The 27,363-nt window shown below is 37.9% G+C and overlaps 2 protein-coding genes and 1 long non-coding RNA gene across 3 annotated transcripts; all 3 read left to right on the top strand.

The window, feature by feature from the left end:
- Positions 1 to 1,351: 1,351 nt before the first annotated feature.
- On the top strand, positions 1,352 to 2,548 carry LOC124024537 (mucin-5AC-like; the record flags this gene model as incomplete). Its single annotated transcript, XM_046338458.1, has 1 exon — positions 1,352 to 2,548. A coding segment is annotated over one exon (1,197 nt), but the record flags the coding sequence as incomplete, so codon positions are not given.
- Positions 2,549 to 5,780: 3,232 nt separating this feature from the next.
- LOC124024541 lies at positions 5,781 to 6,867 on the top strand. Its single transcript, XR_006836999.1, has 5 exons — positions 5,781 to 5,872; positions 6,064 to 6,194; positions 6,287 to 6,348; positions 6,502 to 6,602; positions 6,778 to 6,867. It is a non-coding gene; the product is annotated as an uncharacterized LOC124024541 (long non-coding RNA).
- Positions 6,868 to 7,180: 313 nt separating this feature from the next.
- On the top strand, positions 7,181 to 27,093 carry LOC124024535 (mucin-5AC-like). The gene is made up of 57 exons (XM_046338456.1): positions 7,181 to 7,184; positions 7,439 to 7,624; positions 7,817 to 7,947; positions 8,040 to 8,101; positions 8,255 to 8,355; positions 8,531 to 8,618; positions 9,226 to 9,374; positions 9,567 to 9,697; positions 9,790 to 9,851; positions 10,005 to 10,105; positions 10,281 to 10,368; positions 10,976 to 11,124; positions 11,317 to 11,447; positions 11,540 to 11,601; positions 11,755 to 11,855; positions 12,031 to 12,118; positions 12,726 to 12,874; positions 13,067 to 13,197; positions 13,290 to 13,351; positions 13,505 to 13,605; positions 13,781 to 13,868; positions 14,476 to 14,624; positions 14,816 to 14,946; positions 15,039 to 15,100; positions 15,254 to 15,354; positions 15,530 to 15,617; positions 16,225 to 16,373; positions 16,566 to 16,696; positions 16,789 to 16,850; positions 17,004 to 17,104; positions 17,280 to 17,367; positions 17,975 to 18,123; positions 18,316 to 18,446; positions 18,539 to 18,600; positions 18,754 to 18,854; positions 19,030 to 19,117; positions 19,723 to 19,871; positions 20,064 to 20,194; positions 20,287 to 20,348; positions 20,502 to 20,602; positions 20,778 to 20,865; positions 21,473 to 21,621; positions 21,813 to 21,943; positions 22,036 to 22,097; positions 22,251 to 22,351; positions 22,527 to 22,614; positions 23,222 to 23,370; positions 23,563 to 23,693; positions 23,786 to 23,847; positions 24,001 to 24,101; positions 24,277 to 24,364; positions 24,973 to 25,121; positions 25,314 to 25,444; positions 25,537 to 25,598; positions 25,752 to 25,852; positions 26,230 to 26,408; positions 26,537 to 27,093. The coding sequence occupies exons 1-57, from the start codon at positions 7,181 to 7,183 to the stop codon at positions 26,630 to 26,632; spliced, it is 6,069 nt and encodes a 2,022-aa protein (XP_046194412.1). The 3' UTR covers positions 26,633 to 27,093.
- Positions 27,094 to 27,363: the final 270 nt, after the last annotated feature.

Below are 27,363 nucleotides of genomic sequence, written 5' to 3'. Positions count from 1 at the left end.
CAACTCCAGAACCTATTACGACAACCACTGCAGCTCCTGCTACAACAACTACAGCTTCAGCTCCTACGACAACACCAACAACAGCAACTACAACAACTGTAGCTCCTACGACAACTGCAGCTCCAACAACAACTTTATCATCTACTTCAACCACAGCAGCTGCCTCTACGACAACCACTGCAGCTCTAACTACAACAACTGCTGCTCAAACGACCACTACAACTCCAGAACCTATTACGACAACCACTGCAGCTCCTGCTACAACAACTACAACTTCAGCTCCTACGACAACACCAACAACAGCAACTAACCTACAACAACTTTATCGTACACTTCAACCACAGCAGCTGCCTCTACGACAACCACTGCAGCTCTAACTACAACAACTGCTGCTCAAACGACCACTACAACTCCAGAACCTATTACGACAACCACTGCAGCTCCTGCTACAACAACTACAGCTTCAGCTCATACGACAACACCAACAACAGCAACTACAACAACTGTAGCTCCTACGACAACTGCAGCTCCTACAACAACTTTAGCGTCCACTTCAACCACAGCAGCTGGCTCTACAACCACTGCAGCTCTAACTACAACAACTGCTGCTCAAACGACCACTACAACTCCAGAGCCTATTACGACAACCACTGCAGCTCCTGCTACAACTACAACTTCAGCTCCTACGACAACCACAACAACAGCAACTACAACAACTGTAGCTCCTACAACAACTTTAGCGTCCACTTCAACCACAGCAGCTGCCTCTACGACAACCACTGCAGCTCTAACTACAACAACTGCTGTTCCTACGACCACTGCAACTCCAGAACCTATTACAACAACCAGTGCAGCTCCTACTACAACAACTGCTGTTCTAACGACCACAGTGACTGCAGCACCTTCTACAACAACAACAACTTCAGCGCCTACGACATCCACAACAGCAACACCTACAACAACTGTAGTTCTCACGCCAACTGCAGCTCCTACAACAACTTTATCATCTACTTCAACCACAGCAGCTGCCTCTACGACAACCACTGCAGCTCTAACTACAACAACTGCTGCTCAAACGACCACTACAACTCCAGAACCTATTACGACAACCACTGCAGCTCCTGCTACAACAACTACAACTTCAGCTCCTACGACAACAACAACAACAGCAACTACAACAACTGTAGCTCCTACAACAACTGCAGCTCCTACAACAACTTTAGCGTCCACTTCAACCACAGCAGCTGCCTCTACGACAACCACTGCAGCTCTAACTACAACAACTGCTGATCAAACAACCACTACAACTCCCGAACCTATTACGACAACCACGGCAGCTCCTGCTACAACAACTACAACTTCAGCTCCTACGACAACACCAACAACAGCAACTACAACAACTGTAGCTCCTACGACAACTGCAGCTCCTACAACAACTTTAGCGTCCACTTCAACCACAGCAGCTGCCTCTACGACAACGACTGCAGCTCTAACTACAACAACTGCTGCTCAAACGACCACTACAACTCCAGAGCCTATTATGACAACCATTGCAGCTCCTGCTACAACTACAACTTCAGCTCCTACGACAACCACAACAACAGCAACTACAACAACTGTAGCTCCTACAACAACTTTAGCGTCCACTTCAACCACAGCAGCTGCCTCTACGACAACCACTGCAGCTCTAACTACAACAACTGCTGTTCTAACGACCACAGCGACTGCAGCACCTTCTACAACAACTACAACAGCAACACCTACAACAACTGTAGTTCCCACGACAACTGCAGCTCCTACAACAACTTTATCATCTACTTCAACCACAGTAGCTGCCTCTACGACAACCACTGCAGCTCTAACTACAACAACTGCGGCTCAAACGACCACTACAACTCCAGAACCTATTACGACAACCACTGCAGCTCCTGCTACAACAACTACAACTTCAGCTCCTACGACAACACCAACAACAGCAACTACAACAACTATAGCTCCTACGACAACTGCAGCTCCTACAACAACTTTAGCGTCCACTTCAACCACAGCAGCTGCCTCTACGACAACCACTGCAGCTCTAACTACAACAACTGCTGTTCCTACGACCACTGCAACTCCAGAACCTATTACAACAACCAGTGCAGCTCCTACTACAACAACTGCTGTTCTAACGACCACAGTGACTGCAGCACCTTCTACAACAACTACAACTTCAGCGCCTACGACAACCACAACAGCAACACCTACAACAACTGTAGTTCCCACGACAACTGCAGCTCCTACAACAACTTTATCATATACTTCAACCACAGCAGCTGCCTCTACGACAACCACTGCAGCTCTAACTACAACAACTGCTGCTCAAACGACCACTACAACTCCAGAGCCTATTACGACAACCACTGCAGCTCCTGCTACAACTACAACTTCAGCTCCTACGACAACCACAACAACAGCAACTACAACAACTGTAGCTCCTACAACAACTTTAGCGTCCACTTCAACCACAGCAGCTGCCTCTACGACAACCACTGCAGCTCTAACTACAACAACTGCTGTTCCTACGACCACTGCAACTCCAGAACCTATTACAACAACCACTGCAGCTCCTGCTACAACAATTACATCTTCAGCTCCTACGACAACCACAACAGCTACACCTACAACAACTGTAGCTCCCACGCCAACTGCAGCTCCTACACCAACTTTACCATCTACTTCAACCACAGCAGCTGCCTCTACGACAACCACGGCAGCTCTAACTACAACAACTGCTCCTCAAACGACCACTACAACTCCAGAACCTATTACGACAACCACTGCAGCTCCTGCTACAACAACTACAACTTCAGCTCCTACGACAACACCAACAACAGCAACTACAACAACTGCAGCTCCTACGACAACTGCAGCTCCTACAACAACTTTAGCATCCACTTCAACCACAGCAGCTGCCTCTACGACAACCACTGCAGCTCTAACTACAACAACTGCTGCTCAAACGACCACTACAACTCCAGAGCCTATTACGACAACCACTGCAGCTCCTGCTACAACTACAACTTCAGCTCATACGACAACCACAAAAACAGCAACTACAACAACTGTAGCTCCTACAACAACTTTAGGGTCCACTTTAACCACAGCAGCTGCCTCTACGACAACCACTGCAGCTCTAACTACAACAACTGCTGTTCCTACGACCACTGCAACTCCAGAACCTATTACAACAACCAGTGCAGCTCCTACTACAACAACTGCTGCTCAAACGACCACAGTGACTGCAGCACCTTCTACAACAACTACAACTTCAGCGCCTACGACAACCACAACAGCAACACCTACAACAACTGTAGTTCCCACGCCAACTGCAGCTACTACAACAACTTTATCATCTACTTCAACCACAGCAGCTGCCTCTACGACAACCACTGCAGCTCTAACTACAACAACTGCTGCTCAAACGACCACTACAACTCCAGAACCTATTACGACAACAACTGCAGCTCCTGCTACAACAACTACAACTTCAGCTCCTACGACAACAACAACAACAGCAACTACAACAACTGTAGCTCCCACGCCAACTGCAGCTCCTACAACAACTTTACCATCTACTTCAACCACAGCAGCTGCCTCTACGACAACCACTGCAGCTCTAACTACAACAACTGCTGCTCAAACGACCACTACAACTCCAGAACCTATTACGACAACCACTGCAGCTCCTGCTACAACAATTACATCTTCAGCTCCTACGACAACCACAACAGCTACACCTACAACAACTGTAGCTCCCACGCCAACTGCAACTCCACAACCTACTACGACAACCAGTCCATCTCCTTCTACAACAACTGCTGGTCTTACGACAATAACGACTACAGCACCATCTACAACAACCTCAACTTCAGCTCCTACGACAACAACAGCACCTACAACAACTGTAGCACCCACGACAACTGCAGCACCTTCAACAGCTTTAGTATCTACTTCCACCACAGCAGCTGCCTCTACGACAACCACTGCAGCTCTAACTACAACAACTGCTGCTCCAACGACCACTACAACTCAAGAATCTATTACGACAACCACTGCTACATCAACTACAACTTCAGCTCTGACAAAAACCACAACAACAGCACCTACAACAACTGTAGCTTCCACGACAACTGCAGCTCCTACAACAGCTTTAGCATCTGCGACCACTGTAGCCCTAACTACACCAACTGCTGCTCCTACGATCACTGCAACTCCAGAACCTACTACAACAACCAGTGCAGCTCCTACTACAACAACTGCTGTTCGAATTACCACGACGTCTGCAGCCCCTTCTACAACAACGACCACTTCAGCTCCTATGACAATCACAACAACAGCACCTACTACAACACCTGCAGTTCCTACAACTGTTGCTCCCACGACCACTCCACCTGCTGTACTTACTACAACAATCACAACTACAGCTCCTGCTACAACAACTGTAGCTTCTACGCCAACCACAGCAGCTGCCTCTACGACAACCACAGCAGCAGCTCTAACCACAACAACTGCTGCTCCAACGACCACTTCAACTCCAGAACAGGTTACGACAACCACTGCAGCTCCTGCAACAACAACTGCTATTCTTACAACCACTGCGACTGCAGCAGCTTCTACAACAACTACAACTTCAGTGCCTACGACAACTACAACAGCAACACCTACAACTGTAGCTCCCACGACAACTTCAGTTCCTACAAAAACGTTGGCATCTACTTCAACCACAGCAACTGTCCCTACGACAGCCACTGCAGCCCTAACTACAACAACTGCTGCTCCTTCGACCACTACAACTCCAGAACAGGTTACGACAACCAGTGCAGTTCCTACTTCAACGACTGCTGTTCCTACGAGCACAACGACTGCAGCACCATCTACAACACCTGCAGTTCCTGTAGCTCCCACGACCACTCCACCTGCTGTACTTTCTACAACAATCACAACTACAGCTCCTGCTACAATAACTGCAGTTTCTACGTCAACCACAGTAGCTGCGTCTACAACAACCACTGCAGCTCCTACTACAACAACTGCTGTTCTTATGACCACGCCGACTGCAGCATCTTCTAAAACAACATCAACTGCAGCTCCTAAGACTGCAGAACCTACCACGACAACCAGTGCAGCACCTTCTACAACAACTACGACCACTATTATATCAATTAATTCTGCAGGTCCTACAACCACCACCACAACTGGTAGTTCTCATCCTACAACAAGGACTACAACTGCATCACCTACAAGTACAAACACAATTGTACTTCCTACATCGACAACCAGAACTTCAACTTATATCTCAACTTCTATGACATCAACAACTAGGTATGCAAGATAATTTAGTGTATTTTGTGTATATTCTTGTATATCCATGCTTGTGTCATTATATTAATATTATTTAGCGTATAATAACCCACCAAAAATAATATCAACTCTTGAACCGGTCAAGCTAGAGAGACCGAACCAACTTTCATATGTTCAGGCTATCCTTTCCTATCCTATCCATCAATCAATCTTTCCACCAACTTTCTTTTTCCAATTATAACCAGTCACTACCATTACTACTGCAGTGACTACCAATCCTGTAACTTATTTTATAACCATGATTACTTTAAGACAAGCTAGCAAGTACACACATTTTCTTTAGGAAATGTAATTTTCCATGTATTATTATTTTCTCTTAGATTCGGCACAGTTGGAGTTTTTGTTAAACTGATATTCAAGGTCAAAACACCAGTTCCCACTGAGGATGATGTCCTTGGTGTCGTCAAGAAGCAATTGTCTCCTCAATTCACGACCACTCAAACCACCTTCCAGAATGCAACTTATATCAGTGAGTTCAACAAATTAGGCTTCATGAAGACATTTTTTTCCACTCTATAAAATAATCTCTTAATAAGTAAACATTCAACTGCTCCTGCTATCTAAATACTTCTTGAATGTTTTTTAATGTTGTTGAAACTCCTAAATTGTAGCACTTCATTTGATCTGTTGCTATAGTGACCATTTTTTGTGTGCTCACAGAACTTACAGATACTTCATTTGCCATCGACCTTGGTTTCAAAATAACCAATGTAACGCAGGAGTCTCTAAGTAATAGACTCACACTCACCAATGAGACCGAAACCCAGATACAGGATTCAATTAACAGACTAGTAAGATACTGTACTTCTACACATAAGATACATCCATGGTCATGTTCAGGTCATGATAGTAATTGACAACTTGATGTTTTGTCCCCTTTTAGCTCCATAAGGTTCTCAGCGAACCAGACGGCAAACAGTTTCAATTTCCCAACGCCAACTTCATGTAAGTACAACGTCATAACCTTGAACCAACCCGTCTTTCTCAACTGCACTCTTTAGAATTTCTGCAGATTTCATTTAGTTGCTGCTTGTGCAGCTAAACAGGATGAAAGGAACATGTTTAACTCTCACACAAAACCCATTTTTACGTCCACAGTGATGATGGCACTGAAATCACGGCAAACGTGACGTATGTATACAAAGAGGAAGATGTCAACCACCCTAGTGGTTTTCTACAGGAAGTCTTAAAAGTCTCAGGTATGCTGCTTTTGTTACCATACCGTTGTCATTTCTATGTTTATTTATGACAGTGAGTTATCAAACACCATGTAACGTGTATAATACTCAATCTCGAAAACACTTATATATCAATGTTACATGACATATTACAAGTTTATAATCCCTCTAAAATGTATTTCCATTTCTATTCTAGGTCTCCTGACCACCACTGTTGCCCCAACAACAACTACCAACACCACACCACTTCCTACCCTTTTGACTTCAGTGACATCAACAACAACTAGGTAAGCAATATAATTTATTATAATGTTTTCAATCAATTCAATTAACACTTTGTCAAACAAGGAACCTTTGCAACAATGAACCATGTATATCCATGCTTGTGTCGTTAACTACTGATGTTTTAATTAAAATCATCCAAAATGTCAACCTTTCTTTAGAAAAGCTCTTTGAGTGCATCAATCGGTCAAAAGGCTTAATATAAATCCAATCCATTATAATTAATGTGCTTGCTGAAGGCAAGACCACTAGATTTCTTACATACTTTTTCTAATGATTTTAAATTTTTCTAAACGTTCTAAACTAAAACAATTTAAATGAGTATAAATTAGCATATAATAACCCACCAAAAATAATATTAACTCTTGAACCGTTCAAGCTAGAGACCGAACCAACTTTCATATGTTCAGGCTATCCTTTCCTATCCTATCCATCAATCAATCTTTCCATCAACTTTCTTTTTCCAATTATAACCAGTCACTACCATTACTACTGCAGTGACTACCAATCCTGTAACTTATTTTATAACCATGATTACTTTAAGACAAGCTAGCAAGTACACACATTTTCTTTAGGAAATGTAATTTTCCATGTATTATTATTTTCTCTTAGATTCGGCACAGTTGGAGTTTTTGTTAAACTGATATTCAAGGTCAAAACACCAGTCCCCACTGAGGATGATGTCCTTGGTGCCGTTAAGAAGCAATTGTCTCCTCAATTCACGACCACTCAAACCACCTTCCAGAATGCAACTTATATCAGTGAGTTCAACAAATTAGGCTTCATGAAGACATTTTTTTCCACTCTATGAAATAATCTCTTAATAAGTAAACATTCAACTGCTCCTGCTATCTAAATACTTCTTGAATGTTTTTTAATGTTGTTGAAACTCCTAAATTGTAGCACTTCATTTGATCTGTTGCTATAGTGACCATTTTTTTGTGTGCTCACAGAACTTACAGATACTTCATTTGCCATCGACCTTGGTTTCCAAATAACCAATGTAACGCAGGAGTCTCTAAGTAATAGACTCACACTCACCAATGAGACCGAAACCCAGATACAGGATTCAATTAACAGACTAGTAAGATACTGTACTTCTACACATAAGATACATCCATGGTCATGTTCAGGTCATGATAGTAATTGACAACTTGATGTTTTGTCCACTTTTAGCTCCATAAGGTTCTCAGCGAACCAGACGGCAAACAGTTTCAATTTCCCAACGCCAACTTCATGTAAGTACAACGTCATAACCTTGAACCAACCCGTCTTTCTCAACTGCACTCTTTAGAATTTCTGCAGATTTCATTTAGTTGCTGCTTGTGCAGCTAAACAGGATGAAAGGAACATGTTTAACTCTCACACAAAACCCATTTTTACGTCCACAGTGATGATGGCACTGAAATCACGGCAAACGTGACGTATGTATACAAAGAGGAAGATGTCAACCACCCTAGTGGTTTTCTACAGGAAGTCTTAAAAGTCTCAGGTATGCTGCTTTTGTTACCATACGGTTGTCATTTCTATGTTTATTTATGACAGTGAGTTATCAAACACCATGTAACGTGTATAAGACTCAATCTCGAAAACACTTATATATCAATGTTACATGACATATTACAAGTTTATAATCCCTCTAAAATGTATTTCCATTTCTATTCTAGGTCTCCTGACCACCACTGTTGCCCCAACAACAACTACCAACACCACACCACTTCCTACCCTTTTGACTTCAGTGACATCAACAACTAGGTAAGCAATATAATTTATTATAATGTTTTCAATCAATTCAATTAACACTTTGTCAAACAAGGAACCTTTGCAACAATGAACCATGTATATCCATGCTTGTGTTGTTAACTACTGATGTTTTAATTAAAATCATCCAAAATGTCAACCTTTCTTTAGAAAAGCTCTTTGAGTGCATCAATCGGTCAAAAGGCTTAATATAAATCCAATCCATTATAATTAATGTGCTTGCTGAAGGCAAGACCACTAGATTTCTTACATACTTTTTCTAATGATTTTAAATTTTTCTAAACGTTCTAAACTAAAACAATTTAAATGAGTATAAATTAGCATATAATAACCCACCAAAAATAATATTAACTCTTGAACCGTTCAAGCTAGAGACCGAACCAACTTTCATATGTTCAGGCTATCCTTTCCTATCCTATCCATCAATCAATCTTTCCATCAACTTTCTTTTTCCAATTATAACCAGTCACTACCATTACTACTGCAGTGACTACCAATCCTGTAACTTATTTTATAACCATGATTACTTTAAGACAAGCTAGCAAGTACACACATTTTCTTTAGGAAATGTAATTTTCCATGTATTATTATTTTCTCTTAGATTCGGCACAGTTGGAGTTTTTGTTAAACTGATATTCAAGGTCAAAACACCAGTCCCCACTGAGGATGATGTCCTTGGTGCCGTTAAGAAGCAATTGTCTCCTCAATTCACGACCACTCAAACCACCTTCCAGAATGCAACTTATATCAGTGAGTTCAACAAATTAGGCTTCATGAAGACATTTTTTTCCACTCTATGAAATAATCTCTTAATAAGTAAACATTCAACTGCTCCTGCTATCTAAATACTTCTTGAATGTTTTTTAATGTTGTTGAAACTCCTAAATTGTAGCACTTCATTTGATCTGTTGCTATAGTGACCATTTTTTTGTGTGCTCACAGAACTTACAGATACTTCATTTGCCATCGACCTTGGTTTCAAAATAACCAATGTAACGCAGGAGTCTCTAAGTAATAGACTCACACTCACCAATGAGACCGAAACCCAGATACAGGATTCAATTAACAGACTAGTAAGATACTGTACTTCTACACATAAGATACATCCATGGTCATGTTCAGGTCATGATAGTAATTGACAACTTGATGTTTTGTCCACTTTTAGCTCCATAAGGTTCTCAGCGAACCAGACGGCAAACAGTTTCAATTTCCCAACGCCAACTTCATGTAAGTACAACGTCATAACCTTGAACCAACCCGTCTTTCTCAACTGCACTCTTTAGAATTTCTGCAGATTTCATTTAGTTGCTGCTTGTGCAGCTAAACAGGATGAAAGGAACATGTTTAACTCTCACACAAAACCCATTTTTACGTCCACAGTGATGATGGCACTGAAATCACGGCAAACGTGACGTATGTATACAAAGAGGAAGATGTCAACCACCCTAGTGGTTTTCTACAGGAAGTCTTAAAAGTCTCAGGTATGCTGCTTTTGTTACCATACCGTTGTCATTTCTATGTTTATTTATGACAGTGAGTTATCAAACACCATGTAACGTGTATAATACTCAATCTCGAAAACACTTATATATCAATGTTACATGACATATTACAAGTTTATAATCCCTCTAAAATGTATTTCCATTTCTATTCTAGGTCTCCTGACCACCACTGTTGCCCCAACAACAACTACCAACACCACACCACTTCCTACCCTTTTGACTTCAGTGACATCAACAACTAGGTAAGCAATATAATTTATTATAATGTTTTCAATCAATTCAATTAACACTTTGTCAAACAAGGAACCTTTGCAACAATGAACCATGTATATCCATGCTTGTGTCGTTAACTACTGATGTTTTAATTAAAATCATCCAAAATGTCAACCTTTCTTTAGAAAAGCTCTTTGAGTGCATCAATCGGTCAAAAGGCTTAATATAAATCCAATCCATTATAATTAATGTGCTTGCTGAAGGCAAGACCACTAGATTTCTTACATACTTTTTCTAATGATTTTAAATTTTTCTAAACGTTCTAAACTAAAACAATTTAAATGAGTATAAATTAGCATATAATAACCCACCAAAAATAATATTAACTCTTGAACCGTTCAAGCTAGAGACCGAACCAACTTTCATATGTTCAGGCTATCCTTTCCTATCCTATCCATCAATCAATCTTTCCATCAACTTTCTTTTTCCAATTATAACCAGTCACTACCATTACTACTGCAGTGACTACCAATCCTGTAACTTATTTTATAACCATGATTACTTTAAGACAAGCTAGCAAGTACACACATTTTCTTTAGGAAATGTAATTTTCCATGTATTATTATTTTCTCTTAGATTCGGCACAGTTGGAGTTTTTGTTAAACTGATATTCAAGGTCAAAACACCAGTCCCCACTGAGGATGATGTCCTTGGTGCCGTTAAGAAGCAATTGTCTCCTCAATTCACGACCACTCAAACCACCTTCCAGAATGCAACTTATATCAGTGAGTTCAACAAATTAGGCTTCATGAAGACATTTTTTTCCACTCTATGAAATAATCTCTTAATAAGTAAACATTCAACTGCTCCTGCTATCTAAATACTTCTTGAATGTTTTTTAATGTTGTTGAAACTCCTAAATTGTAGCACTTCATTTGATCTGTTGCTATAGTGACCATTTTTTTGTGTGCTCACAGAACTTACAGATACTTCATTTGCCATCGACCTTGGTTTCAAAATAACCAATGTAACGCAGGAGTCTCTAAGTAATAGACTCACACTCACCAATGAGACCGAAACCCAGATACAGGATTCAATTAACAGACTAGTAAGATACTGTACTTCTACACATAAGATACATCCATGGTCATGTTCAGGTCATGATAGTAATTGACAACTTGATGTTTTGTCCACTTTTAGCTCCATAAGGTTCTCAGCGAACCAGACGGCAAACAGTTTCAATTTCCCAACGCCAACTTCATGTAAGTACAACGTCATAACCTTGAACCAACCCGTCTTTCTCAACTGCACTCTTTAGAATTTCTGCAGATTTCATTTAGTTGCTGCTTGTGCAGCTAAACAGGATGAAAGGAACATGTTTAACTCTCACACAAAACCCATTTTTACGTCCACAGTGATGATGGCACTGAAATCACGGCAAACGTGACGTATGTATACAAAGAGGAAGATGTCAACCACCCTAGTGGTTTTCTACAGGAAGTCTTAAAAGTCTCAGGTATGCTGCTTTTGTTACCATACCGTTGTCATTTCTATGTTTATTTATGACAGTGAGTTATCAAACACCATGTAACGTGTATAATACTCAATCTCGAAAACACTTATATATCAATGTTACATGACATATTACAAGTTTATAATCCCTCTAAAATGTATTTCCATTTCTATTCTAGGTCTCCTGACCACCACTGTTGCCCCAACAACAACTACCAACACCACACCACTTCCTACCCTTTTGACTTCAGTGACATCAACAACTAGGTAAGCAATATAATTTATTATAATGTTTTCAATCAATTCAATTAACACTTTGTCAAACAAGGAACCTTTGCAACAATGAACCATGTATATCCATGCTTGTGTCGTTAACTACTGATGTTTTAATTAAAATCATCCAAAATGTCAACCTTTCTTTAGAAAAGCTCTTTGAGTGCATCAATCGGTCAAAAGGCTTAATATAAATCCAATCCATTATAATTAATGTGCTTGCTGAAGGCAAGACCACTAGATTTCTTACATACTTTTTCTAATGATTTTAAATTTTTCTAAACGTTCTAAACTAAAACAATTTAAATGAGTATAAATTAGCATATAATAACCCACCAAAAATAATATTAACTCTTGAACCGTTCAAGCTAGAGACCGAACCAACTTTCATATGTTCAGGCTATCCTTTCCTATCCTATCCATCAATCAATCTTTCCATCAACTTTCTTTTTCCAATTATAACCAGTCACTACCATTACTACTGCAGTGACTACCAATCCTGTAACTTATTTTATAACCATGATTACTTTAAGACAAGCTAGCAAGTACACACATTTTCTTTAGGAAATGTAATTTTCCATGTATTATTATTTTCTCTTAGATTCGGCACAGTTGGAGTTTTTGTTAAACTGATATTCAAGGTCAAAACACCAGTCCCCACTGAGGATGATGTCCTTGGTGCCGTTAAGAAGCAATTGTCTCCTCAATTCACGACCACTCAAACCACCTTCCAGAATGCAACTTATATCAGTGAGTTCAACAAATTAGGCTTCATGAAGACATTTTTTTCCACTCTATGAAATAATCTCTTAATAAGTAAACATTCAACTGCTCCTGCTATCTAAATACTTCTTGAATGTTTTTTAATGTTGTTGAAACTCCTAAATTGTAGCACTTCATTTGATCTGTTGCTATAGTGACCATTTTTTTGTGTGCTCACAGAACTTACAGATACTTCATTTGCCATCGACCTTGGTTTCAAAATAACCAATGTAACGCAGGAGTCTCTAAGTAATAGACTCACACTCACCAATGAGACCGAAACCCAGATACAGGATTCAATTAACAGACTAGTAAGATACTGTACTTCTACACATAAGATACATCCATGGTCATGTTCAGGTCATGATAGTAATTGACAACTTGATGTTTTGTCCACTTTTAGCTCCATAAGGTTCTCAGCGAACCAGACGGCAAACAGTTTCAATTTCCCAACGCCAACTTCATGTAAGTACAACGTCATAACCTTGAACCAACCCGTCTTTCTCAACTGCACTCTTTAGAATTTCTGCAGATTTCATTTAGTTGCTGCTTGTGCAGCTAAACAGGATGAAAGGAACATGTTTAACTCTCACACAAAACCCATTTTTACGTCCACAGTGATGATGGCACTGAAATCACGGCAAACGTGACGTATGTATACAAAGAGGAAGATGTCAACCACCCTAGTGGTTTTCTACAGGAAGTCTTAAAAGTCTCAGGTATGCTGCTTTTGTTACCATACCGTTGTCATTTCTATGTTTATTTATGACAGTGAGTTATCAAACACCATGTAACGTGTATAATACTCAATCTCGAAAACACTTATATATCAATGTTACATGACATATTACAAGTTTATAATCCCTCTAAAATGTATTTCCATTTCTATTCTAGGTCTCCTGACCACCACTGTTGCCCCAACAACAACTACCAACACCACACCACTTCCTACCCTTTTGACTTCAGTGACATCAACAACTAGGTAAGCAATATAATTTATTATAATGTTTTCAATCAATTCAATTAACACTTTGTCAAACAAGGAACCTTTGCAACAATGAACCATGTATATCCATGCTTGTGTCGTTAACTACTGATGTTTTAATTAAAATCATCCAAAATGTCAACCTTTCTTTAGAAAAGCTCTTTGAGTGCATCAATCGGTCAAAAGGCTTAATATAAATCCAATCCATTATAATTAATGTGCTTGCTGAAGGCAAGACCACTAGATTTCTTACATACTTTTTCTAATGATTTTAAATTTTTCTAAACGTTCTAAACTAAAACAATTTAAATGAGTATAAATTAGCATATAATAACCCACCAAAAATAATATTAACTCTTGAACCGTTCAAGCTAGAGACCGAACCAACTTTCATATGTTCAGGCTATCCTTTCCTATCCTATCCATCAATCAATCTTTCCATCAACTTTCTTTTTCCAATTATAACCAGTCACTACCATTACTACTGCAGTGACTACCAATCCTGTAACTTATTTTATAACCATGATTACTTTAAGACAAGCTAGCAAGTACACACATTTTCTTTAGGAAATGTAATTTTCCATGTATTATTATTTTCTCTTAGATTCGGCACAGTTGGAGTTTTTGTTAAACTGATATTCAAGGTCAAAACACCAGTCCCCACTGAGGATGATGTCCTTGGTGCCGTTAAGAAGCAATTGTCTCCTCAATTCACGACCACTCAAACCACCTTCCAGAATGCAACTTATATCAGTGAGTTCAACAAATTAGGCTTCATGAAGACATTTTTTCCACTCTATGAAATAATCTCTTAATAAGTAAACATTCAACTGCTCCTGCTATCTAAATACTTCTTGAATGTTTTTTAATGTTGTTGAAACTCCTAAATTGTAGCACTTCATTTGATCTGTTGCTATAGTGACCATTTTTTTGTGTGCTCACAGAACTTACAGATACTTCATTTGCCATCGACCTTGGTTTCAAAATAACCAATGTAACGCAGGAGTCTCTAAGTAATAGACTCACACTCACCAATGAGACCGAAACCCAGATACAGGATTCAATTAACAGACTAGTAAGATACTGTACTTCTACACATAAGATACATCCATGGTCATGTTCAGGTCATGATAGTAATTGACAACTTGATGTTTTGTCCACTTTTAGCTCCATAAGGTTCTCAGCGAACCAGACGGCAAACAGTTTCAATTTCCCAACGCCAACTTCATGTAAGTACAACGTCATAACCTTGAACCAACCCGTCTTTCTCAACTGCACTCTTTAGAATTTCTGCAGATTTCATTTAGTTGCTGCTTGTGCAGCTAAACAGGATGAAAGGAACATGTTTAACTCTCACACAAAACCCATTTTTACGTCCACAGTGATGATGGCACTGAAATCACGGCAAACGTGACGTATGTATACAAAGAGGAAGATGTCAACCACCCTAGTGGTTTTCTACAGGAAGTCTTAAAAGTCTCAGGTATGCTGCTTTTGTTACCATACCGTTGTCATTTCTATGTTTATTTATGACAGTGAGTTATCAAACACCATGTAACGTGTATAATACTCAATCTCGAAAACACTTATATATCAATGTTACATGACATATTACAAGTTTATAATCCCTCTAAAATGTATTTCCATTTCTATTCTAGGTCTCCTGACCACCACTGTTGCCCCAACAACAACTACCAACACCACACCACTTCCTACCCTTTTGACTTCAGTGACATCAACAACTAGGTAAGCAATATAATTTATTATAATGTTTTCAATCAATTCAATTAACACTTTGTCAAACAAGGAACCTTTGCAACAATGAACCATGTATATCCATGCTTGTGTCGTTAACTACTGATGTTTTAATTAAAATCATCCAAAATGTCAACCTTTCTTTAGAAAAGCTCTTTGAGTGCATCAATCGGTCAAAAGGCTTAATATAAATCCAATCCATTATAATTAATGTGCTTGCTGAAGGCAAGACCACTAGATTTCTTACATACTTTTTCTAATGATTTTAAATTTTTCTAAACGTTCTAAACTAAAACAATTTAAATGAGTATAAATTAGCATATAATAACCCACCAAAAATAATATTAACTCTTGAACCGTTCAAGCTAGAGACCGAACCAACTTTCATATGTTCAGGCTATCCTTTCCTATCCTATCCATCAATCAATCTTTCCATCAACTTTCTTTTTCCAATTATAACCAGTCACTACCATTACTACTGCAGTGACTACCAATCCTGTAACTTATTTTATAACCATGATTACTTTAAGACAAGCTAGCAAGTACACACATTTTCTTTAGGAAATGTAATTTTCCATGTATTATTATTTTCTCTTAGATTCGGCACAGTTGGAGTTTTTGTTAAACTGATATTCAAGGTCAAAACACCAGTCCCCACTGAGGATGATGTCCTTGGTGCCGTTAAGAAGCAATTGTCTCCTCAATTCACGACCACTCAAACCACCTTCCAGAATGCAACTTATATCAGTGAGTTCAACAAATTAGGCTTCATGAAGACATTTTTTTCCACTCTATGAAATAATCTCTTAATAAGTAAACATTCAACTGCTCCTGCTATCTAAATACTTCTTGAATGTTTTTTAATGTTGTTGAAACTCCTAAATTGTAGCACTTCATTTGATCTGTTGCTATAGTGACCATTTTTTTGTGTGCTCACAGAACTTACAGATACTTCATTTGCCATCGACCTTGGTTTCAAAATAACCAATGTAACGCAGGAGTCTCTAAGTAATAGACTCACACTCACCAATGAGACCGAAACCCAGATACAGGATTCAATTAACAGACTAGTAAGATACTGTACTTCTACACATAAGATACATCCATGGTCATGTTCAGGTCATGATAGTAATTGACAACTTGATGTTTTGTCCACTTTTAGCTCCATAAGGTTCTCAGCGAACCAGACGGCAAACAGTTTCAATTTCCCAACGCCAACTTCATGTAAGTACAACGTCATAACCTTGAACCAACCCGTCTTTCTCAACTGCACTCTTTAGAATTTCTGCAGATTTCATTTAGTTGCTGCTTGTGCAGCTAAACAGGATGAAAGGAACATGTTTAACTCTCACACAAAACCCATTTTTACGTCCACAGTGATGATGGCACTGAAATCACGGCAAACGTGACGTATGTATACAAAGAGGAAGATGTCAACCACCCTAGTGGTTTTCTACAGGAAGTCTTAAAAGTCTCAGGTATGCTGCTTTTGTTACCATACCGTTGTCATTTCTATGTTTATTTATGACAGTGAGTTATCAAACACCATGTAACGTGTATAATACTCAATCTCGAAAACACTTATATATCAATGTTACATGACATATTACAAGTTTATAATCCCTCTAAAATGTATTTCCATTTCTATTCTAGGTCTCCTGACCACCACTGTTGCCCCAACAACAACTACCAACACCACACCACTTCCTACCCTTTTGACTTCAGTGACATCAACAACTAGGTAAGCAATATAATTTATTATAATGTTTTCAATCAATTCAATTAACACTTTGTCAAACAAGGAACCTTTGCAACAATGAACCATGTATATCCATGCTTGTGTCGTTAACTACTGATGTTTTAATTAAAATCATCCAAAATGTCAACCTTTCTTTAGAAAAGCTCTTTGAGTGCATCAATCGGTCAAAAGGCTTAATATAAATCCAATCCATTATAATTAATGTGCTTGCTGAAGGCAAGACCACTAGATTTCTTACATACTTTTTCTAATGATTTTAAATTTTTCTAAACGTTCTAAACTAAAACAATTTAAATGAGTATAAATTAGCATATAATAACCCACCAAAAATAATATTAACTCTTGAACCGTTCAAGCTAGAGACCGAACCAACTTTCATATGTTCAGGCTATCCTTTCCTATCCTATCCATCAATCAATCTTTCCATCAACTTTCTTTTTCCAATTATAACCAGTCACTACCATTACTACTGCAGTGACTACCAATCCTGTAACTTATTTTATAACCATGATTACTTTAAGACAAGCTAGCAAGTACACACATTTTCTTTAGGAAATGTAATTTTCCATGTATTATTATTTTCTCTTAGATTCGGCACAGTTGGAGTTTTTGTTAAACTGATATTCAAGGTCAAAACACCAGTCCCCACTGAGGATGATGTCCTTGGTGCCGTTAAGAAGCAATTGTCTCCTCAATTCACGACCACTCAAACCACCTTCCAGAATGCAACTTATATCAGTGAGTTCAACAAATTAGGCTTCATGAAGACATTTTTTTCCACTCTATGAAATAATCTCTTAATAAGTAAACATTCAACTGCTCCTGCTATCTAAATACTTCTTGAATGTTTTTTAATGTTGTTGAAACTCCTAAATTGTAGCACTTCATTTGATCTGTTGCTATAGTGACCATTTTTTTGTGTGCTCACAGAACTTACAGATACTTCATTTGCCATCGACCTTGGTTTCAAAATAACCAATGTAACGCAGGAGTCTCTAAGTAATAGACTCACACTCACCAATGAGACCGAAACCCAGATACAGGATTCAATTAACAGACTAGTAAGATACTGTACTTCTACACATAAGATACATCCATGGTCATGTTCAGGTCATGATAGTAATTGACAACTTGATGTTTTGTCCACTTTTAGCTCCATAAGGTGCTCAGTGAACCAGACGGCAAACAGTTTCAATTTCCCAACGCCAACTTCATGTAAGTACAACGTCATAACCTTGAACCAACCCGTCTTTCTCAACTGCACTCTTTAGAATTTCTGCAGATTTCATTTAGTTGCTGCTTGTGCAGCTAAACAGGATGAAAGGAACATGTTTAACTCTCACACAAAACCCATTTTTACGTCCACAGTGATGATGGCACTGAAATCACGGCAAACGTGACGTATGTATACAAAGAGGAAGATGTCAACCACCCTAGTGGTTTTCTACAGGAAGTCTTAAAAGTCTCAGGTATGCTGCTTTTGTTACCATACCGTTGTCATTTCTATGTTTATTTATGACAGTGAGTTATCAAACACCATGTAACGTGTATAATACTCAATCTCGAAAACACTTATATATCAATGTTACATGACATATTACAAGTTTATAATCCCTCTAAAATGTATTTCCATTTCTATTCTAGGTCTCCTGACCACCACTGTTGCCCCAACAACAACTACCAACACCACACCACTTCCTACCCTTTTGACTTCAGTGACATCAACAACTAGGTAAGCAATCATTTATTATAATGTTTTCAATCAATTCAATTAACACTTTGTCAAACAAGGAACCTTTGCAACAATGAACCATGTATATCCATGCTTGTGTTGTTAACTACTGATGTTTTAATTAAAATCATCCAAAATGTCAACCTTTCTTTAGAAAAGCTCTTTGAGTGCATCAATCGGTCAAAAGGCTTAATATAAATCCAATCCATTATAATTAATGTGCTTGCTGAAGGCAAGACCACTAGATTTCTTACATACTTTTTCTAATGATTTTAAATTTTTCTAAACGTTCTAAACTAAAACAATTTAAATGAGTATAAATTAGCATATAATAACCCACCAAAAATAATATTAACTCTTGAACCGTTCAAGCTAGAGACCGAACCAACTTTCATATGTTCAGGCTATCCTTTCCTATCCTATCCATCAATCAATCTTTCCATCAACTTTCTTTTTCCAATTATAACCAGTCACTACCATTACTACTGCAGTGACTACCAATCCTGTAACTTATTTTATAACCATGATTACTTTAAGACAAGCTAGCAAGTACACACATTTTCTTTAGGAAATGTAATTTTCCATGTATTATTATTTTCTCTTAGATTCGGCACAGTTGGAGTTTTTGTTAAACTGATATTCAAGGTCAAAACACCAGTCCCCACTGAGGATGATGTCCTTGGTGCCGTTAAGAAGCAATTGTCTCCTCAATTCACGACCACTCAAACCACCTTCCAGAATGCAACTTATATCAGTGAGTTCAACAAATTAGGCTTCATGAAGACATTTTTTTCCACTCTATGAAATAATCTCTTAATAAGTAAACATTCAACTGCTCCTGCTATCTAAATACTTCTTGAATGTTTTTTAATGTTGTTGAAACTCCTAAATTGTAGCACTTCATTTGATCTGTTGCTATAGTGACCATTTTTTTGTGTGCTCACAGAACTTACAGATACTTCATTTGCCATCGACCTTGGTTTCAAAATAACCAATGTAACGCAGGAGTCTCTAAGTAATAGACTCACACTCACCAATGAGACCGAAACCCAGATACAGGATTCAATTAACAGACTAGTAAGATACTGTACTTCTACACATAAGATACATCCATGGTCATGTTCAGGTCATGATAGTAATTGACAACTTGATGTTTTGTCCACTTTTAGCTCCATAAGGTGCTCAGTGAACCAGACGGCAAACAGTTTCAATTTCCCAACGCCAACTTCATGTAAGTACAACGTCATAACCTTGAACCAACCCGTCTTTCTCAACTGCACTCTTTAGAATTTCTGCAGATTTCATTTAGTTGCTGCTTGTGCAGCTAAACAGGATGAAAGGAACATGTTTAACTCTCACACAAAACCCATTTTTACGTCCACAGTGATGATGGCACTGAAATCACGGCAAACGTGACGTATGTATACAAAGAGGAAGATGTCAACCACCCTAGTGGTTTTCTACAGGAAGTCTTAAAAGTCTCAGGTATGCTGCTTTTGTTACCATACCGTTGTCATTTCTATGTTTATTTATGACAGTGAGTTATCAAACACCATGTAACGTGTATAATACTCAATCTCGAAAACACTTATATATCAATGTTACATGACATATTACAAGTTTATAATCCCTCTAAAATGTATTTCCATTTCTATTCTAGGTCTCCTGACCACCACTGTTGCCCCAACAACAACTACCAACACCACACCACTTCCTACCCTTTTGACTTCAGTGACATCAACAACTAGGTAAGCAATATAATTTATTATAATGTTTTCAATCAATTCAATTAACACTTTGTCAAACAAGGAACCTTTGCAACAATGAACCATGTATATCCATGCTTGTGTTGTTAACTACTGATGTTTTAATTAAAATCATCCAAAATGTCAACCTTTCTTTAGAAAAGCTCTTTGAGTGCATCAATCGGTCAAAAGGCTTAATATAAATCCAATCCATTATAATTAATGTGCTTGCTGAAGGCAAGACCACTAGATTTCTTACATACTTTTTCTAATGATTTTAAATTTTTCTAAACGTTCTAAACTAAAACAATTTAAATGAGTATAAATTAGCATATAATAACCCACCAAAAATAATATTAACTCTTGAACCGTTCAAGCTAGAGACCGAACCAACTTTCATATGTTCAGGCTATCCTTTCCTATCCTATCCATCAATCAATCTTTCCATCAACTTTCTTTTTCCAATTATAACCAGTCACTACCATTACTACTGCAGTGACTACCAATCCTGTAACTTATTTTATAACCATGATTACTTTAAGACAAGCTAGCAAGTACACACATTTTCTTTAGGAAATGTAATTTTCCATGTATTATTATTTTCTCTTAGATTCGGCACAGTTGGAGTTTTTGTTAAACTGATATTCAAGGTCAAAACACCAGTCCCCACTGAGGATGATGTCCTTGGTGCCGTCAAGAAGCAATTGTCTCCTCAATTCACGACCACTCAAACCACCTTCCAGAATGCAACTTATATCAGTGAGTTCAACAAATTAGGCTTCATGAAGACATTTTTTCCACTCTATAAAATAATCTCTTAATAAGTAAACATTCAACTGCTCCTGCTATCTAAATACTTCTTGAATGTTTTTTAATGTTGTTGAAACTCCTAAATTGTAGCACTTCATTTGATCTGTTGCTATAGTGACCATTTTTTTGTGTGCTCACAGAACTTACAGATACTTCATTTGCCATCGACCTTGGTTTCAAAATAACCAATGTAACGCAGGAGTCTCTAAGTAATAGACTCACACTCACCAATGAGACCGAAACCCAGATACAGGATTCAATTAACAGACTAGTAAGATACTGTACTTCTACACATAAGATACATCCATGGTCATGTTCAGGTCATGATAGTAATTGACAACTTGATGTTTTGTCCCCTTTTAGCTCCATAAGGTGCTCAGTGAACCAGACGGCAAACAGTTTCAATTTCCCAACGCCAACTTCATGTAAGTACAACGTCATAACCTTGAACCAACCCGTCTTTCTCAACTGCACTCTTTAGAATTTCTGCAGATTTCATTTAGCTGCTGCTTGTGCAGCTAAACAGGATGAAAGGAACATGTTTAACTCTCACACAAAACCCATTTTTACGTCCACAGTGATGATGGCACTGAAATCACGGCAAACGTGACGTATGTATACAAAGAGGAAGATGTCAACCACCCTAGTGGTTTTCTACAGGAAGTCTTAAAAGTCTCAGGTATGCTGCTTTTGTTACCATACCGTTGTCATTTCTATGTTTATTTATGACAGTGAGTTATCAAACACCATGTAACGTGTATAATACTCAATCTCGAAAACACTTATATATCAATGTTACATGACATATTACAAGTTTATAATCCCTCTAAAATGTATTTCCATTTCTATTCTAGGTCTCCTGACCACCACTGTTGCCCCAACAACAACTACCAACACCACACCACTTCCTACCCTTTTGACTTCAGTGACATCAACAACTAGGTAAGCAAGATCATTTATTATAATGTTTTCAATCAATTCAATTAACACTTTGTCAAACAAGGAACCTTTGCAACAATGAACCATGTATATCCATGCTTGTGTTGTTAACTACTGATGTTTTAATTAAAATCATCCAAAATGTCAACCTTTCTTTAGAAAAGCTCTTTGAGTGCATCAATCGGTCAAAAGGCTTAATATAAATCCAATCCATTATAATTAATGTGCTTGCTGAAGGCAAGACCACTAGATTTCTTACATACTTTTTCTAATGATTTTAAATTTTTCTAAACGTTCTAAACTAAAACAATTTAAATGAGTATAAATTAGCATATAATAACCCACCAAAAATAATATTAACTCTTGAACCGTTCAAGCTAGAGACCGAACCAACTTTCATATGTTCAGGCTATCCTTTCCTATCCTATCCATCAATCAATCTTTCCATCAACTTTCTTTTTCCAATTATAACCAGTCACTACCATTACTACTGCAGTGACTACCAATCCTGTAACTTATTTTATAACCATGATTACTTTAAGACAAGCTAGCAAGTACACACATTTTCTTTAGGAAATGTAATTTTCCATGTATTATTATTTTCTCTTAGATTCGGCACAGTTGGAGTTTTTGTTAAACTGATATTCAAGGTCAAAACACCAGTCCCCACTGAGGATGATGTCCTTGGTGCCGTCAAGAAGCAATTGTCTCCTCAATTCACGACCACTCAAACCACCTTCCAGAATGCAACTTATATCAGTGAGTTCAACAAATTAGGCTTCATGAAGACATTTTTTTCCACTCTATAAAATAATCTCTTAATAAGTAAACATTCAACTGCTCCTGCTATCTAAATACTTCTTGAATGTTTTTTAATGTTGTTGAAACTCCTAAATTGTAGCACTTCATTTGATCTGTTGCTATAGTGACCATTTTTTTGTGTGCTCACAGAACTTACAGATACTTCATTTGCCATCGACCTTGGTTTCAAAATAACCAATGTAACGCAGGAGTCTCTAAGTAATAGACTCACACTCACCAATGAGACCGAAACCCAGATACAGGATTCAATTAACAGACTAGTAAGATACTGTACTTCTACACATAAGATACATCCATGGTCATGTTCAGGTCATGATAGTAATTGACAACTTGATGTTTTGTCCCCTTTTAGCTCCATAAGGTGCTCAGTGAACCAGACGGCAAACAGTTTCAATTTCCCAACGCCAACTTCATGTAAGTACAACGTCATAACCTTGAACCAACCCGTCTTTCTCAACTGCACTCTTTAGAATTTCTGCAGATTTCATTTAGTTGCTGCTTGTGCAGCTAAACAGGATGAAAGGAACATGTTTAACTCTCACACAAAACCCATTTTTACGTCCACAGTGATGATGGCACTGAAATCAAGGCAAACGTGACGTATGTATACAAAGAGGAAGATGTCAACCACCCTAGTGGTTTTCTACAGGAAGTCTTAAAAGTCTCAGGTATGCTGCTTTTGTTACCATACCGTTGTCATTTCTATGTTTATTTATGACAGTGAGTTATCAAACACCATGTAACGTGTATAATACTCAATCTCGAAAACACTTATATATCAATGTTACATGACATATTACAAGTTTATAATCCCTCTAAAATGTATTTCCATTTCTATTCTAGGTCTCCTGACCACCACTGTTGCCCCAACAACAACTACCAACACCACACCACTTCCTACCCTTTTGACTTCAGTGACATCAACAACTAGGTAAGCAATATAATTTATTATAATGTTTTCAATCAATTCAATTAACACTTTGTCAAACAAGGAACCTTTGCAACAATGAACCATGTATATCCATGCTTGTGTCGTTAACTACTGATGTTTTAATTAAAATCATCCAAAATGTCAACCTTTCTTTAGAAAAGCTCTTTGAGTGCATCAATCGGTCAAAAGGCTTAATATAAATCCAATCCATTATAATTAATGTGCTTGCTGAAGGCAAGACCACTAGATTTCTTACATACTTTTTCTAATGATTTTAAATATTTCTAAACGTTCTAAACTAAAACAATTTAAATGAGTATAAATTAGCATATAATAACCCACCAAAAATAATATTAACTCTTGAACCGTTCAAGCTAGAGAGACCGAACCAACTTTCATATGTTCAGGCTATCCTTTCCTATCCTATCCATCAATCAATCTTTCCATCTACCTAGTTTTTCCAATTATAACCAGTCACTACCATTACTACTGCAGTGCCTGCCAATACTATAACTTATTTTACAACCATGATTACTTTAAGACAAGCTAGCAAGTACACAGGTTTCTTTAGGAAATGTAACTTTCCATGTATTTTTATTTTCTCTTAGATTCGGCACAGCCGTGGTTTTTGTTGAACTGATATTCAACCTCAAAAAACCAGTCCCCACTGAGGCTGATGTCCTTGGTGCCGTCAATAAGCAACTGTCTCTTCAATCCAAGACCACTCAAACCACCTTCCAGAATGCAACTTATATCAGTGAGTTCAAGCAATTAGGTTTCATGAAGACATTTATGTCCTCTCAATAAAACCATTTCTTAATAAGTACACATACAACGGCTCCTGCAATCTAAATACTTCTTGAATGTTTTTTTATGTCATTGAAACTCCTAAATTGTAGCAGTTAATTTGATCTGTTGTTATAGTGACCATGTTTTTGTCTGCTTACAGAACTTTCAGATACTTCATTTGCCATCAACCTTGGTTTCAAAATAACCAATGTAACCCTGGAGTCTCTAAGTAATAGACTCACATTCACCAATGAGACCTACGTCCAGATACAGCTTTCAATTAACACACTTGTAAGATACTGTACTTCTACACATAAGATACATCCATGGTCATGTTCAGGTCATGACCGGAATTGATAACTTGATGTTTTGTCCCCTTTTAGCTCCGTCAACTTCTCAGTGAACCAAACGGCAACCAGTTTCAATTTCCCAACGCCAACTTCATGTAAGTACAACGTCATAACCTTCAACCAACCCGTCTTTCTCAACTGCACACTTTAGAATTTCTGCAGATTTCATTTAGCTGCTGCTTTTACAGCTAAACAGGAAGAAGGGACCATGCTCATCTCTCACACAAAACACAATTTTACTTTCACAGTGCTGATGGCACTGAAATCAGGGCAAATGTGACATATGTATACAAAGAGGAAGATGTCAACCACCCTAGTGGTTTTCTTCAGGAAGTCTTAAAAGTCTCAGGTATGCTGCTTTTGTTACCATACAGTTGTCATTTCTACGTTTTTGTGTATAATACTCAATCTCGTTATATATCAATGTTATATGGTTACTACTTGGGGCGGCAGGGTAGCCTGGTGGTTAGAGCATTGGACTAGGAACCGGAAGGTTGCAAGTTCAAACTTGAGCTGACATGGTACAAATTTGTCGTTCTGCCCCTGAACAGGCAGTTAACCCACTGTTCCTAGGCCATCATTGAAAATAAGAATTTGTTTTTAACTGACTTGCCTAGTTAAATAAAGGTGTAAAAAAACATTTTACATTTTTTTTTAAATAGAAAAATAATATGACATATTACAAGTTTATAATCCCTCTAAAATGTATTTTCATTTCCATTCTAGGTCTCCTGACCACCACTGTTGCCCCAACAACAACTACCAGCACCACACCACTTCCTACCCTTTTACTGACCACTCCTTTCAATACCACAAGTGTTGGAGGGTTTCCTGGCTGGGCTTTGGCCATTATCATTCCTTGTGGCATCGCTATTATTCTGGTACCCCTGTGGATCCTGCTATGTGTACGTATAGGCTTGTGTTCACATGATTACTCTGAACATAGTTTACAAAGTATTTCACCTAATAAGCTGTTTAATTTCTGCAATTATATTTTGCATGTGAATCATGCTTCCCCATCTTTCTTTTGCAGTGTATGCTATGTGGCTGCTGTGCAGCTGTAAGGAGACGCTGGCACAGGCGCAGATCTTACAATGTACAGTACACCACCAGAAACGGACTCTTCTGAGGTGACAACACTAACATCAGTAGGCAATTGTCATCACAAGAACAGCCAATTATCTACCTATATCTGCTAATCAGGAGGTTTCATTGGGTACTTGCATCTATTTATTTTTTAGCATGAAAATACAATTCATAATGTGCTTAATAATCCACATGTTTTGTGCATTGTACAATTTTTTATATTATACATCTGATTGTTTATCAAAGTTACAGCTGAGCTGAACAGCATGTATGTTTATGTATTTATTAGCTATGTAATTTATGTGGTTTCAAGCTGTGCTGTCCACTGACTAAAATGGTTATCAGTTATTTATTTAACGTATAATAAGGTAGATTAAAATATTTATTTGAGTTTTGTTATTTCCTCTCTTGACTAACTATTAACTAACTTATTTTCAACTGCAATACAGTACTTGTTTCTTCATCACACAGTTTGACAAATGTAATAAAGACTTTGCAAATCAGTATTAAGAAAACATTGTATGAATTGCATTGACTCATGAGTGTTATTACAGACAGCACATCTAAACATCAAAGGAAGTCAAGATTGTCCCACCTGGCACTTTACGCTCAGAAATATCTAACACAATTTAATATGTACAGTACCAGTCAAAAGTTTGGACAGTTTGTAGTTTTTCTTTCTTTTGACTGTTTTATACATTGTAGAATAATAGTGAAGATATCAAAACTATGAAATAACACATGGAATCATGTAGTAACCAAAAAAGTGTTCAA

Source organism: Oncorhynchus gorbuscha, unplaced genomic scaffold (genome assembly GCF_021184085.1).
Source record: "Oncorhynchus gorbuscha isolate QuinsamMale2020 ecotype Even-year unplaced genomic scaffold, OgorEven_v1.0 Un_scaffold_1914, whole genome shotgun sequence".
Classification (NCBI taxonomy): Eukaryota; Metazoa; Chordata; class Actinopteri; order Salmoniformes; family Salmonidae; genus Oncorhynchus; species Oncorhynchus gorbuscha.
This window is presented reverse-complemented; position numbering and strand designations above follow the sequence as displayed.

Coding starts and splice junctions, on each gene's coding strand:
- LOC124024535 (XM_046338456.1), top strand. Junction 10,369..10,975: donor TCAGTGACATCAACAACTAG/GTAAGCAATATA, acceptor ATTTTCTCTTAG/ATTCGGCACAGTTGGAGTTT. Junction 21,622..21,812: donor CCAGAATGCAACTTATATCA/GTGAGTTCAACA, acceptor GTGTGCTCACAG/AACTTACAGATACTTCATTT.